The sequence below is a fragment of the Nelumbo lutea genome, chromosome 6 (assembly GCF_056320005.1).
Source record: "Nelumbo lutea isolate HS-2025 chromosome 6, American lotus-T2T, whole genome shotgun sequence".
Classification (NCBI taxonomy): Eukaryota; Viridiplantae; Streptophyta; class Magnoliopsida; order Proteales; family Nelumbonaceae; genus Nelumbo; species Nelumbo lutea.
The window spans coordinates 64,372,039-64,385,988 of NC_142689.1; the positions used below are offsets into that span (position 1 = coordinate 64,372,039).

General features: G+C 37.5%; 1 protein-coding gene across 1 annotated transcript; it reads right to left on the reverse strand.

Moving 5' to 3' along the window:
- Positions 1-591: 591 nt before the first annotated feature.
- Positions 592-6,148, reverse strand: LOC148849269 (protein NUCLEAR FUSION DEFECTIVE 4-like). The gene is made up of 3 exons (XM_088952565.1): positions 5,607-6,148; positions 4,362-5,194; positions 592-1,466 (listed from the first exon to the last, which is right to left on the reverse strand). Exons 1-3 carry the CDS (start codon positions 5,937-5,939, stop codon positions 986-988), a joined length of 1,647 nt encoding a protein of 548 aa, XP_088808691.1. The 5' UTR covers positions 5,940-6,148; the 3' UTR covers positions 592-985.
- Positions 6,149-13,950: the final 7,802 nt, after the last annotated feature.

Sequence of the window (13,950 nt, forward strand, 5' to 3'; positions counted from 1 at the left end):
GCAAGTTGCAACCTATTATCTCCATTTGCATCCGATACATCATATATGTATGGTCAGTTGGTCACTGCTTGTTTGCTATCCTGGGTGAAAATATGTTATCAGATGTTGTTAACACCTTTGGATGTTCTAGCATGTTGAAATATAGACCAATCTCTAGCATCTCAACCCCAAACTACTTCCAAGTTCAAACACAAAAATGGATATGAGCCCATCTTGTCCTATGAAGAAAGTTCTTAAAACTCCAAGTTGGGCCTGGAGGAACTATATAGGATTAGATATTTCGTGGACAGTCCTATTAACGGCCATATCCCACAAAGAAGATTGCTTTCTCATGAAAGATTAATTGTGATTTGTGAGGGAGGGTGTGTTCCTGAATAATCTCATTATATTGCTCAAAGGATCAAGATTTTAATTAATGGACTATTAGTGGACACTGAATGATATCTGTAGTAGCTGAACAGGATTAATTATCCTTGGGCATTCTCAATGAACTTGGGCTTGTTCGTACAGAGGAATAATCTGGCTATTTTGCTGCCATTCTCAAACCATAGAAACCAGAACATCAAAAGCAAGAGAACTTGAAACAAATTGTTTCTTTGGAAGAAAAGAATGGCATCAAACTATTAATAATTAATACAGGACAACAACAACCATACTGCCTAGGATTACAAAGACACTATATACTTGCAGCAGAGTCTGCATCAGCAAAAATCCTACAAAACGGCATCATCCATGATCCACCATTGGAAAAATCTTAACCAGGTGGGCCATTTAACAACATCTTTATCCATCATTTTGCAAGTTCAAACAATACCAAGATCCAAGATCAAGGCGACTGGACAAAAAATCCCTCACATTCTAGGTCTCATCGGGAAGTTTTTGTGTACTAAACATATAGAAGGCTATAGAATAGGATACTATCTATCATCCTCCTGCTCTGTTGCAACTACTAATCCAGAAAAAAAGAACTGTGTCAGCAAATGTCTTATTTACAAGTAGATGGATCCACGGTCGGCTTCTTCGACATCTTGTTGGCATAAATCTTAGAATAAACATTCTTCGTTCTAAATGCCAGAACCACATCCAATCCAAAACCCAATACACAAGCAAGAGCCATGACCACAAACACCAGTCTGTAGCAATGGGCGCCTATGCATGTATTGCCACCTTCAGCTATGCTGGTTGCTTCAGCATCGTACAAGAAACCAGCAAGCAAGCCGGAGAACAGGAAGGAACCCAGAGGGAGATTCAGGATGAGGATATTGTATATGAGACCGTAGTATTTGAGGCCAAATAGTTCAGATGCAGTTGCAACCGTGATAGCAAGACGGACACCATAGCATAGCCCAACAATAATAGAACCAATGTAAAGAGATCCTGGCAATGCTAAGGCGAGGAGTACATATCCAACAGCCATTAGAATCTGAGAAACAGCATTCCATAGCGGCCTCGGTGTTGCAGCTTTCCTGCAATTAACAGCATGATAAAAAAACTCTACTCAATGAAGCTTTGTTACAGACATTTCAACAACTTCAAGCTTGCGATTAGTTAAGTCGTCATAAAATGAAATTAGTACAATACCAGCTCATATGACTGGGTATAAGCGCTTTGAAGTTGAGCAGATTAAGTTGGTAATACAAACTACAAATCAACGAACTGGGATCTGCCTAGGGATGGCAACTTTTTCGTCCCCTTTGGGAATCTGGCTTCTCCATTGCCTTGGTGGGGATCGGGGGTGTGGGCGCGGGGATGGGGATTGATAGTGATACCCGACTAAGAGATGGGGCGAGGATGGAATCATGGGAGTGAATTCCTCACCCCACCCGGACCCATTAATATGAATCTGTATCTCCTACCTACCCACAACATACTACAGCTGTACATTAGGGATATCTCCCCCTTAATAACAGATAAACACGGATATTCTTCATGTGTCCTATGTAGACCTGGCAATTGGGTTGGGTGGGTCAGGTTCGGGTTGGGTCAAGACACACTGTGTTGATTTTAGGTCATCCTGAAAAATAACTTGAACATTTAACAATTCAAAGAGTAAACAATAAAGAGTAAAGACTTAATAGTACAACTTAAAGAGCAGAAATTTTTAACAATGCATAAATAGTCCCAATTACACATGACAATCGGGTCAGTGGGTTAACCCATAACCCAACCCAATTTTTGGTAGCTAAATTAATATGAGACCCTCACCTTGTTTTTTTTGGGTTGGGTTGGGTCAAGTTCGTGGGTTGGATCAACTTTTTGCCAAGTCCAGTCCTCTAGGTAGGATTGTTGTGGTAGGAGATCCGAACTCCATTAATATATTAAATATATAATTACATATATAATATTATTTATATTTTATATATCAAAATATATTTAAAATATTTTTATATTTTATTTTTTTAAGTAAATCTATTTTTAAAAAATAATTTTAATTTATAAGTTTCAAGGATTCTGGTCCCCAACATCACGTTTAGGGGTGAGCATGGGTCAGTTCAATTCCGTTCCATGGAAGAACCTAGAACCTACCCTATAGGGGTCGGTTCCAGGTTTTTGGAACTGGAACCTACCCTATGGAGGTCAGTTTCAGGGTTGATTCTGGCCTTGGTGGTTCCGGGGTCAATTTCAAGGTCTACCCGTGGAATTTGATCTTTGTTTACTCTCCCCCTTGAAAAATAATGTTCTTTAAAAACTTGATTTTCAATAAATATGAAGTTTAAAACTTATATTATCTTTATTGATTAAATTGAGTAAGTTAATATGTAGACTATCATTATATAATTCAAAACTATAATTTAAATTTTATAAATATTACCTTTTACATTACTTATTATATACATTCAAATATTAACATTAAAACAAATGGTCAAATCACTTAAAGTAATTCAAAGGTCAAGTGAGACCATGGCCTTTGTAACTATGAGTGCTTGAGTTCAAATCTTCACATCCTCAAAAGTATTTTGGGGCTTATTTCAAGGTAAGTTTGGTTCCAAAGCAGGTTCCACCGATGTCAATTAAGGCTAATTCATCAGATCGGTTTGGATAGGATAAACCCCTAGACCATAAAACCGACCTGGGTAAGGTTGGTTCCAAGAATTTGAAAGCAAACCCTACCCTGTAACAGACAAATCGGATAGGGCCAGTTCTAAGTTAGTTCCATTGATTCCGAGTAAAATCTACCCATTTACTCACCCCTAATCCCGTTGGGATCAAAGACGAAGGGTCATTTTTATCGCCAATGGAACGGCCACGTTGCACTTCCTAGATATGCCGCACTTTCCTTGAACAACCTGTCACAGTTGAAAGAATGAAAGTGCTGGGGAAAATATAGCAGACCCGGACATCTTGTTTTGTTGTTTATTTATGGCTAAGATATTTGTGGACTTTATTGACCACAAGAAGTCTGAATGTCCCATGTCCCCTACTTACCAATCAGAGACAAAGGAAAACGATAAAGTTCAGAGCCTATTCTTTTGATTATTTGTTGCCAAAAATACCAAATTCAGGATATGCCAAAATACTTAGAACTTTAGAAGAAAACAAATGAATAAAATATTAGTACAAAAAGCAGATTTTAGATTTCTTTTTTTTTTTTTTTTAAATAATCTATACAGATGCAACTATGGTTTTTAAAACTGAACCGGTGACCGAACCGGTCAGGGATCTAGTTACCGGTTCAAAAGATCCAATTGTTCAACCCAAACAGTTGGCCCGTTCTGACAAAAAAATAAAAAAAATTAAAAAATTAAAAAAATTGAAAAACGGTCAAAACCAATTGAACGATTAATTGACCGATTCAGTGGTTTGCTGACCAAAATCAACAGTTTTGAGAAAAAACGGAACTGGTCAGGTGACCAATTGCCAGTTTTTTCGGTCCGACTGTCAAGTCCAGTCCGGTTTTGAAAACCATGAATACAACCGTCCAAGTCCCAAACCAACTGAACGGCCTGGGTTTCCGCCCACAGTTAATTAAATGGTTAATTCTGTATATTAAACAACCTGTTTTTTGGTTTTGTTAAAAAAAACCCACATCCCCGCCGTGCATTGAAAACATCTTAATGATATCGGAAGATGTTCCCAATACACGGTGAAAATGTACTGTGAGACATCGTGGTGCGCAGATCTGAACTCTTTTTTTTGGTAACTATATATTAAACGAGATAGTGGGGGGCAATCTCGTGGGGGCTGATTTTGAACTTGCATTTAAACAACTTAAACTTAAGAGTTAGAGTCCGGATATGCTCTACCACCTGGCCTGGCTGTGAGGTCGATGTGAGACGCGCTCAGTGCAGAGCAGATCTCAATTAAGTCTTTGAAAAAAAAAATCAAACAGAAAGCAAGAAGAATTGGACCGAAAAACGTACTTGATGAAGTATTCCGACGCGGTACCAGAAATGATACGGCCGAAGAATCCCCAAATGCTAATGAGCGATACGAAAATAGAGACATCTGCGTACCCAAGCGCCAACCCCATCTGACCCATGTTGTTCATTACTGCCAACCCCGTACCCACACCGCAAAGAAATGACACGAACAAGATCCAGAAATCTAAGGTCTTCATCGCTTCTACGATCGTGTGTTCTTCTCCGGTCACAGGCGGGGATGGCCTCATCTCCACTTCCCCCACCTTCTCCTGCGGTTTCTGCTGCTGTGTAATTGGTGCGGTTCCTTGAACCAACAACGGCTCTTTGATCTGATGTTCAAGATCTCCGGATCTCGAATTCAGTCCCCAGTTCTGGAATACAGAGTACAACGGGATGGCCAAGGGTGCAACCAGCAGGATGACAAGTACGATGGAAAAAGCGACGGAAAGAAGTCGACCGTGATTTCCTGTGACGTCGAAGGCCAAGAGATAAACAGCTATAATCACGGCGATGACATTGAAGATATTGAAATAATGACTTTCTTCATTCTCTTGGGCGGAGCCGGAAGACGGTGGGACCTCACGGAGAAAGAGGATGCCTGTGAAGCAAACAAGGGCGGGGATTATGGAGAGCATGAGGACGAAGGTGGAAGGATCAGCAGAGAAGAGAGCGGTGCAAAGGTCGGTGAAGATTGCGGTGCTGAGACCGACGTAGCCTTTAAGGATGCCGGAGACGGGGCCTCTATTCTTCCGGAAGTTTCTTATGCAAGTCACCAGCACTGCCGTGTTCATCCATGTGGTGCTGTTCCCTCCCATACACAGAAATATACACATCTGCAATATAGAGCTACACAATGAGTATACGACTGTTTGTTAAAACGCCTCAACGAGCAGAAGTGCTCTCTCTGGTCTGACTCATGAGCGTCCTCAACTGGCAAAAAGTGAGTCGATTTTTCGAACGAACCCAACCGTGTGGCTTCCACAGGATCGGCGGGGTCAATTCAGTAACTCGGATAACTTACATATTAAGCTAATTTGACTTTTCGGTGTAGTCTTGCTGAATTAGTACCCATTTTTTTGAAGATTGACCAGTTAAAATTTAAGAAAAATAAGAAATAATTGAACCCAAGACCAATTCAACCTGCCCGAGTCTAGACTCAGGAGTTGAATCGCCAAATTTGACAAACAAGCAGTAGGAAAAACTAGGAGTCTAGGAAAAAGGAAACGCAGGGTCAGTGTTGCTTGCCTGCCAGTAAGGAAGAGGACGGATTCGCTGGCTAATAACGAGCCATTGAACCCCATATCCTATAAAACCTTCAACAGATCCGATGAGCAATAATACGGAAGTGGGGAGACGATCTGAAGCAAGACCGGCGAGGAGACCAAAAGCTTTTCCGACATCTTTTGCGACGGATAGATTATTAAGCTGCAGTTGAGTGAGAGCCATGAGGGATTTCAGAGCATCGGAGTAGTTGGAGAAGGTGTAGTTGTTTCCGGAGATGGCTTGAATCCAAACGGCAGTAACGAATCCCAGCCATTTTCTGGCTGATGAACTCGGAGAAAGCAGGGTCCCTCCCATATGGACGCGTAAAAGAAACAAATAATCCAAATTTCAAGAAGAAAATGCAGAGAGAGAGAGAGTGGAAAATTCGGACTTGAAGTGGCCGCTTGGATGCTGTGCATTTGCGCATTTTATAGAGTTTGGTCCTTCATTAATATTTTTCAGAAAAAAAAAAAGAGTTTAACGGTGCCAACTAGGTCTGACTGGTTGTAGCAGAGACTTGGATCAAATTCCGCTGTAACCGGTCGGGGGTTATGGACTTATGGGTCAGGTGATGGGTTATAGTTCATGAACTAAAAAATAATAATTAATAAAAAACAAAATAAAAAATGTTTTATGAACTTTTCTTATTTTTGAATTAACGAGTATCTGGTTTGCCACGTGGCAAAATAAAAAACCGCTCATATCATTGTTTAGTCTCTACACCTCTAAAATTTGAGATCACATCAGTGGGCGCTCAACAAACATATTTCAGTGTTCTCGGAACATCTCCCGAAATTGTCAGTGATCAATATACGGTTGGGATGTCAAGGCGTTTGTGGGAGCAGATCCCGTTCCGTTTGTGGGGCGCCCAAATAAAATACCGATGCAGGATATTAATTGACTAAACAGTTGTTGTACACGTTTGCCACGCTGCAGAAAGGGTGCTTCACACGCGAATGCTTCTAAGGAAAAAGCATACTTTACTGTTAAGTATGCTAAATGTACCGAGTCTACCGATGTACGGCATGTTTTTGGTTACGTGGAATAATTTATTTTCAATATCCAACCAGAGAAAGGAGGTTTTTCACTTTTCTTGTAAATTGCTGAAACCTCCCTTGAAGTTTTGGATGTTGCTTAAATTTCCGCTGAAGTTTGTTAATTGCAATTACCTTCGTTGAATTGATACAATCGCAGGTAGACCTCCTTTGTTATAATCTTTTATAAAGAGGCATGAAAATGCTCAAAATATCCATTCAATTATTATTGTGTCTGGTTTCTAAAATAGCTATACAAATTTTATGAACAACAAAAAAAAAAAAAATAAGAGTTTAAAGTTGTAGTTAGAGGTGCAATTTGGGCAGGCCTAACATGAAATTTTACACGGGCTGGACTTGGATTGTTAGTACTTGTGTTGGGTTTGGATTCAAGAAGTCGGACTTTTTTTTTTATTTTTTGGGCTAAGCCCAAACCTAGCCCTTAGATAGGCCGAACCTAGCCTGAGCCCAGCCAAACTGTACACATTCATGATAATCTCCATCCTTGACCCCATCAAGTCAGGGAAGTTGTATACCTAGCAAGGATGAGGAAAATTCCAATTCCAAGTCTTAACTCAAACATACCTTAGTTATGTTGAATCTTAGAAACCAATTGTTTAGCTAAAAAAAGATTCTTAGGCTCTTTTTGGACTCAATATTGAACTTAATTGTGAAAATTCTAGGCTTGGAAACCTAAAGATTTGGTTCCCATAGGCTAGGAGTCGTCGTCTACCCAGAAATTCCAAGGTTGGATGCTAACAATAGTTAACTATTCATGAAATAGTACTTGACTACCCTTGACATATTGAGACTAGGGGTGTCAACTAGACTGGATTTGGTCCAACCCGATCCAGTCCAATGTGAGTCCATTATAAATGAACCAAGTCCAATCCACTCCAATGAATGTTTTGGACCAATTTGGACTGGTCCAATTCAATGTCTGGACCATCCAATCTGCTCAAATTCATTTTGATTTAAATTGATTTCAACCCAAACCTGGTCCATTGACACATATATTCTTATCTTAAATCAATGGACCAGATATTGGCTTAATCCAACATAAATTTGTTACGGATGGACCAAGTCCAATCCAATCTAATAAATATTTTGGATCAGATTGGTCCAATCCAATATGTCTTGTTGGTCCATCCAATCCGTCCAAATTGATTTTGGATTGAACGGGGTCCAATCCAAAACCGGTCCATTGACACCCTTAGTTGAGACTAGTGCCACCTAGTAGTCAACTACCCGTGAGGTAGTAGTTGACTACTAATGGTAGTAATGTCTAGGAAGGTAAGCAATTGACTACTTCACGTAGAAAACTCTCACATTATTTCTTTTTTGATCACCTAAGCTACAATGGATCTTTCCTCTTTGGAAAAGGTTTAAAACTTCTTGGAAAATATTTCTAGGACTTTTCAATAAAGGTTTGGTCAATCTTTAATAGATTAAAAATGTTTATATTGCTCTAGATATAAGAACCTATGAGAATAACAAGAACTTAGGCAATAGATGCGGGATTCAAAGGGTTTATTAAGAAAAACAAGAGGAAAACATGGGTAAGTGTAAACCCCATTTGGCTCCAGATTCGGTGTGTCTTCTTGTATATTGAGATAGTTTTGTTTAAACCGTTATATCAACCTAATAAGAGGCATTGCATTTCTTTGTTCTTACATTGTCATATCATATTTGGGATTGTATAACTATTGGTTTTCTAGTTGCATGTTCTCAGATAGAACACAATGAAAGTTCTGGATATGACCTATAAGACTATCCAAGAATGTTGAGTCCGTTAGGCGTGTTGTAGAGATTGGGATAGCACTCGTAAGTCTAATGGCGGATCCAAGAGCTTTGATTAGTGGGGGCACAACTCTAGCTCTAGCATCACCTCTCAGGCCTTTCAAAACCATGAAAAAACCTAATTTAAGAAGTCAAATTTTATTTGACCCCTACTATTTTATTTGAGTGGAGGCAATTGTAAAAAAATAAAATTTTTCATATGCATATAAAACATTTTCAAATCTCAATGAGGTCTTATTGGACATGGGAAGTGCAATTGTTGTAAAGGTTTTACCGGCATCTAAGAAAACCAGCTGCTATAGTGGAAATTATCAAATAGTTTCCTTCGAAGAGGGCATAGGCTAGGTTTTGTAGAACCTTTATAAAACTTGTGTGTTCTCTAGTTTCTTTGTTGTTCTTCGAAGTTGTCCCACACAATATCATTCTTGTCTTGATGCTCTTAGCATTATTGATCTCCACAATAGCTGATCAACACATAAAACTTTGAAAAACCATGAGTTAGGAAGGATACTTGTAAAAGAAAGAGTGATAAAAATGGGGAAGAATATGAACTTAGAACATTATGACAACTTGACAAGGGATCTTTGGAGATATATAAAATTTCATGTGGCTTTTGACATTGTTTATGTAAAATATTGGATCATTTACTAGAACACCCCTTATAGTTTTACGGATTTACTTAAACCTACCCTATAGTTTTTATTTTACTAAAGTACCCCTTATAATTTGCAACCTATTTACTAAATTGACCTTCCACTAAGAAATGTTTGTTTTGCAACCTGAAAAATAGTAACATGAACATGTAAACCAAATGGAAAATGTTCAAGGGCATGGGCCTATGAGTGCTTATTTCAAAATTACCTCTAACATTACTTTGTACAAATAACAAAATTGACCAAATAGAGCCAAACCGAGTGATTTCTCATATCTTATTAGAGGCAAGAATGATGTTTTCATTTTTATTTTCTTTTGATTAAATTTATTTAAATAGAAGATTAATTAAGTAAATCAATTGTAAACTATTGGGGGTGTTTTAGTAAAACATAAACTATATGGTAGGTTTTAGTAAATCTATAAAACTATAAGTGATGCTTTATTAAATAATCCTAAAATATTTTTTGTGCTAATGGAGAAGAAGGAAGCAGAGTTGATAGAAATGTTTATTTACCAAAAAAAAACTTTATAAAATCTATCATAAGAGCATTGTGTTAGATATACAAATAGGTAATAATCAAATATAACATATGCATGGTATTTACCGAAACCCAAGGCAAATATCAACATCAACTTTATGGTATAAAATAGATGTTTATCAAAGACCTCTCAACTCGTGAGAGAGTAGTGTTGGGTTAATTAAGCAGCTAAAGAGTAGTTGGAGAGACGCATGCTACTGCTGCTGCGAGAGAAAGACCTATTGTTCATTGGTGTTATCAAAGGATTCTCATGCTGATCATATAGTAGCAATAGAGGCAGTGAATATTGCCTATCGGCCTGTATGAAACCTCATTCTCTTTTTTTTTTATTGATAGAATGTCGGTTCAGCCCAGGGTCAATTCATTTATGGGCGGGCATTAATGTATAGAATAGAGGTTTTTGACATTTTGTATGTTTATAATTTTGCAATAGAATTTAGAAAATTGCATTAAACAGAAGAATTGATTTAAAATTGATCTACTCCCTGAATCAGTTCAGATGCCGATATGACATTTGGAAGAAGTATTATTAAGCCACCAATATGATAAGGTTATATGATAACGTATCATATGGAAGTTTTAAATTTGCGTTCATTCAGTGGCAGAGAGAAATTTTGGATGGTGATCTACGCGCAAGGACAAGACAAGTTTAGAAGGAAAAAACTTTAGTTAAACTTTAATTAATTAATTAGTTGAGTGATATGCATGTGCAGTCCGTAGATATACAAGAACATAAAAATATATATCAGAGAGGAAAGTCAATGGACCACAGTAATGGCAGTCTGCATGTGAGTCCTCCAAATCAGTCTCCACATGCCTTATGTTAGGAACGCTGATACGGGTTTTTTCTTTCTTTCTTTGCCCATCTGCCTGCCACTGGCACTTAACAACTTAACAGAAAGTCTTACGTAATAATTCTTCCTTTTAAAATCTGCTTTGGGAATTGATTTTCCGCAAGCTTTATGTATTCTATAAGACTGATGAACAGGGCGGAAAGCGACGGATGTAGACGGCCGGCATCAAATTGTGTGGTGGTCTCTGCTCTAATTTCAATCTGATCACGTCAATTTCATCATTTTTAATTTCCTTTCTTTTCTCCTTTTATTCTTTCAAGAGCTTCAACCCAAGAATGACTCGGGTGGGCTTGAGGTAGAGACTTTCGTCGAATCTTCATTTTCTGAATGAATCCGGATTTTCTCCTTACAAAGTGTGCCTCACCAATTTCTCTGCGTTTTCAGCCATCAATTGAAAATATCTCCCATACTTTATTTGATCATCATAGGAAGAACATGTTCCCAATGCAAGCCGGCCCGCTATTATGTGTTGTGAGATTGGTTTGAGGTGCATTCTATGAAGAATAAATTTAACTTTTTCATAAGCATGACAAAATCAGAGGTGATTGAGAAGGAAGTTCAGATCTGCTCTTCACACCAACCTTACCGCATGTCTTGACTGTACATCAGAAACATCTTTCATACTTGTATTTATTATTCATAGAGAGATTTTTCCAATACATGGTAGGATGTAGCTGTAAGGTTGGTGTGAGGAGGAGCACTCTGCAAAGTTGCATTTGGAATTGATGTAAAATGTCATCGGCATAAAAATACATCAAACTGTATAAAAAGTGATCATTGAGTTTCGGAAAATGTGACTTGAAAAGCAAAGTTTTACATCAATTTCATCGATGCATTACTTACATCGATAATCAATAAAAAACTCTACTTTAGATGAAGTTTTACGATGTATAACACCACTCCATTCAAATGCTAACAAACCAAACCAGAGTGAAATTTTACGTTGATTTTGATTCACACTCTTTCCAAACATCAACAAAACCAAACTGGTGTAAATATTTACATCGATCATGATTTACATTACTTCTAAACACAACCTAACATATCCCAATTCTAGCAAAAGATGATAAGATACTCAATTACCTATCCTCGTGCTATTCTGTATTTCGTTCAATATCCCACAATCAAGACCATATCACATGGTGTGATGCTATTATAGAATAAACTAAAAGTTTACGGTCTAAAAGTACTTACATTGAGAGCCCGTTTGGAAGGACTTTGGATCTCCTGTCCACGTCTACCCATAACACACTACCCCGTGAATTGGAAACATCTCCTCCTACATAATTCTATAATTCTATGTAGGAGGATGAGATGTTCTCCATGTATGACTGCAATGTTATGTGAGTAAACGTACGTGGGCAGAGCTTTTCTGGGCAGGAGATCTAGACTCGGGAGGGAGGGATTATTCCTCAGCACAGTTCAGCGACATTACTTTTAGGCTTTTTAAGATTTTCGACAAGACATGGGTTATTGACTTTCCATGCAAAGCGTACCTTGCAACACTCCCAAACAGACATCAAGTTCAAAAATCAATTTTTTGGTGAAGTTAGGTTTGATAGGGTTCTTTTAAAGTCTCTCAGTCAAATGCAACTCAATCAACATTGAAGTACTACCAAACATGTACTTAATAATTTCTTACCAAAAAAAGAAAAAGAATTAATAATAATACCAGCAAGGCAGCAACCCATGTGTATATTTGTTGAGAAAAATCGCCAAACTAATTCTATTTTAAACCTTATATAGCAATTAATAAAGAAGGAAATCCCTGAAGAATTTTCACCAATCAACCACGGGAATTTATTATTAGACTATATTCATCCTTTTTTAATAACTTTATTAAGATTACAATATCGTTTTCTTGGCTTGATTCAAATCTCACACTGTACAATAGCATTATAAATATTACAAAAGGAGAGATTGAAGCCGAACACCATGTCTCCATCACTCAATTTCCTTTATCTTTGACTAGTGAAGAGGGATGGACCACCATAGAAGGAGATGACCTTTTTCAGTCATTTGTATATTCACAAAATAGCCGCCCTTTATATGCTTATCATTACTACAACCAAATTAATTCCGTATTGTAATTGTATTGATGATGATGGGTACAAGGGACCACAGGATTGAAAATTTATTGCAAAGCTGTTTTTTTTTGTTATTGTTTTCTCTATGTTTTTTTTTTTTTTTTTTTTTGTACTGTGGACGACAAAATTTGTTAATAATTTTTCAGTAATTTTTTATTTCTTTCTAAGTTTACTATCAAATCAAACACTTTATATATGATATATGTTTATGTTTCTTTAACAAACGATAAATCAAATATTAAAACCATTTGATTTTAGGATAAAAGACTTAAACCTCATTGAGGTTTCTCCTAATTACTAAAACATCTTCTCTGATCTCAAATTGCATTAAGGCCCTGTTTGGCAATGTTCCATGAGAAAGTTTCTATGTTCTTGCAGAGTAAAAACATGCTTGGTACAAAACAAAAAAAAAATTGAAAGAAATAAGTTATTCTCACATGAGAACAGCACTCAAAGAACACATTCTTTGGGAGTGATAAATCGACACTCTCAAAGAACGTGTTCTCAGAGAATGCATGGTTCTCACAACGTTAATGCATATTAACAAATACATGCCATAGATTCCCACGTGAGAGAAGGGGTATGTTTGGTATTTCACACAAAATGAAAGAAACAAGCCCTAAACAATCACCTTTCGTTCATTTGGCACTACCTCATTTCCACTGCACATCTCAGAGGAGGGAACTCCCTTGGCTCCTATGGTGTCAACAGTTAGACAACGAACGTATGGTACAAAGCTCTAGCGACTTTCCAGCCAAATTTACATAAACAGGTAGGTGTATACCTTCTTGTTGTACCTGGTTTACTCGTCATTGCTCTATTTTACTCATCGTTGCTCTGGCTAGATTCACCTAAACTAATCTCCGAGAACAATCATCTCTAACAAATGCCGAGTTTCCATCACCTGAATTCGTTTGTTCATATTATTTCTTTTTACTTTGTTGGATATCTTGAAATGTGGGGTTTCTATTATGTCGATTGTGGGGTTTCTTTTTGTCTAAATTCGTTATCTAAATGCCATTTCTGTTTCTGTAGAACAAAATTGCATTCTCAAAAAACATTTTTCCAAATGCCTCTATTACTCCCGAGGAGAAAGAAATAAAATTCTTGTTCTAGCATAGGAATTTCTAAAAGAATAGGAACAGGTGAGACCATAGTAGAAATCTGCTGAATTAAAAAATATGAAAGAAAGTAGTTTCTTGAAGAGAGAAGGAAGAGAGAAGGAGAAGAAGAGAAGAAGAGAAGTTGAAGGAAAAGGGAGCAATTAATCTGGCCGCCCCCCTTCACTTATTATTTATACTAAAATAATAGAACAATACAAAAACAACTATGCCCTTATAGGGTGACAAAACATAAAA

Bases quoted from the DNA above. Each gene is read 5' to 3' on its own strand.
- LOC148849269 (XM_088952565.1), bottom strand. From the start codon at position 5,939: ATGGGAGGGACCCTGCTTTCTCCGAGTTCATCAGCCAGAAAATGGCTG. The intron at 5,195-5,606 runs GCAAGCAACACT...TCTATATTGCAG, and splicing joins GTCCTCTTCCTTACTGGCAG to ATGTGTATATTTCTGTGTAT. The intron at 1,467-4,361 runs GTACGTTTTTCG...TGTTAATTGCAG, and splicing joins GCGTCGGAATACTTCATCAA to GAAAGCTGCAACACCGAGGC.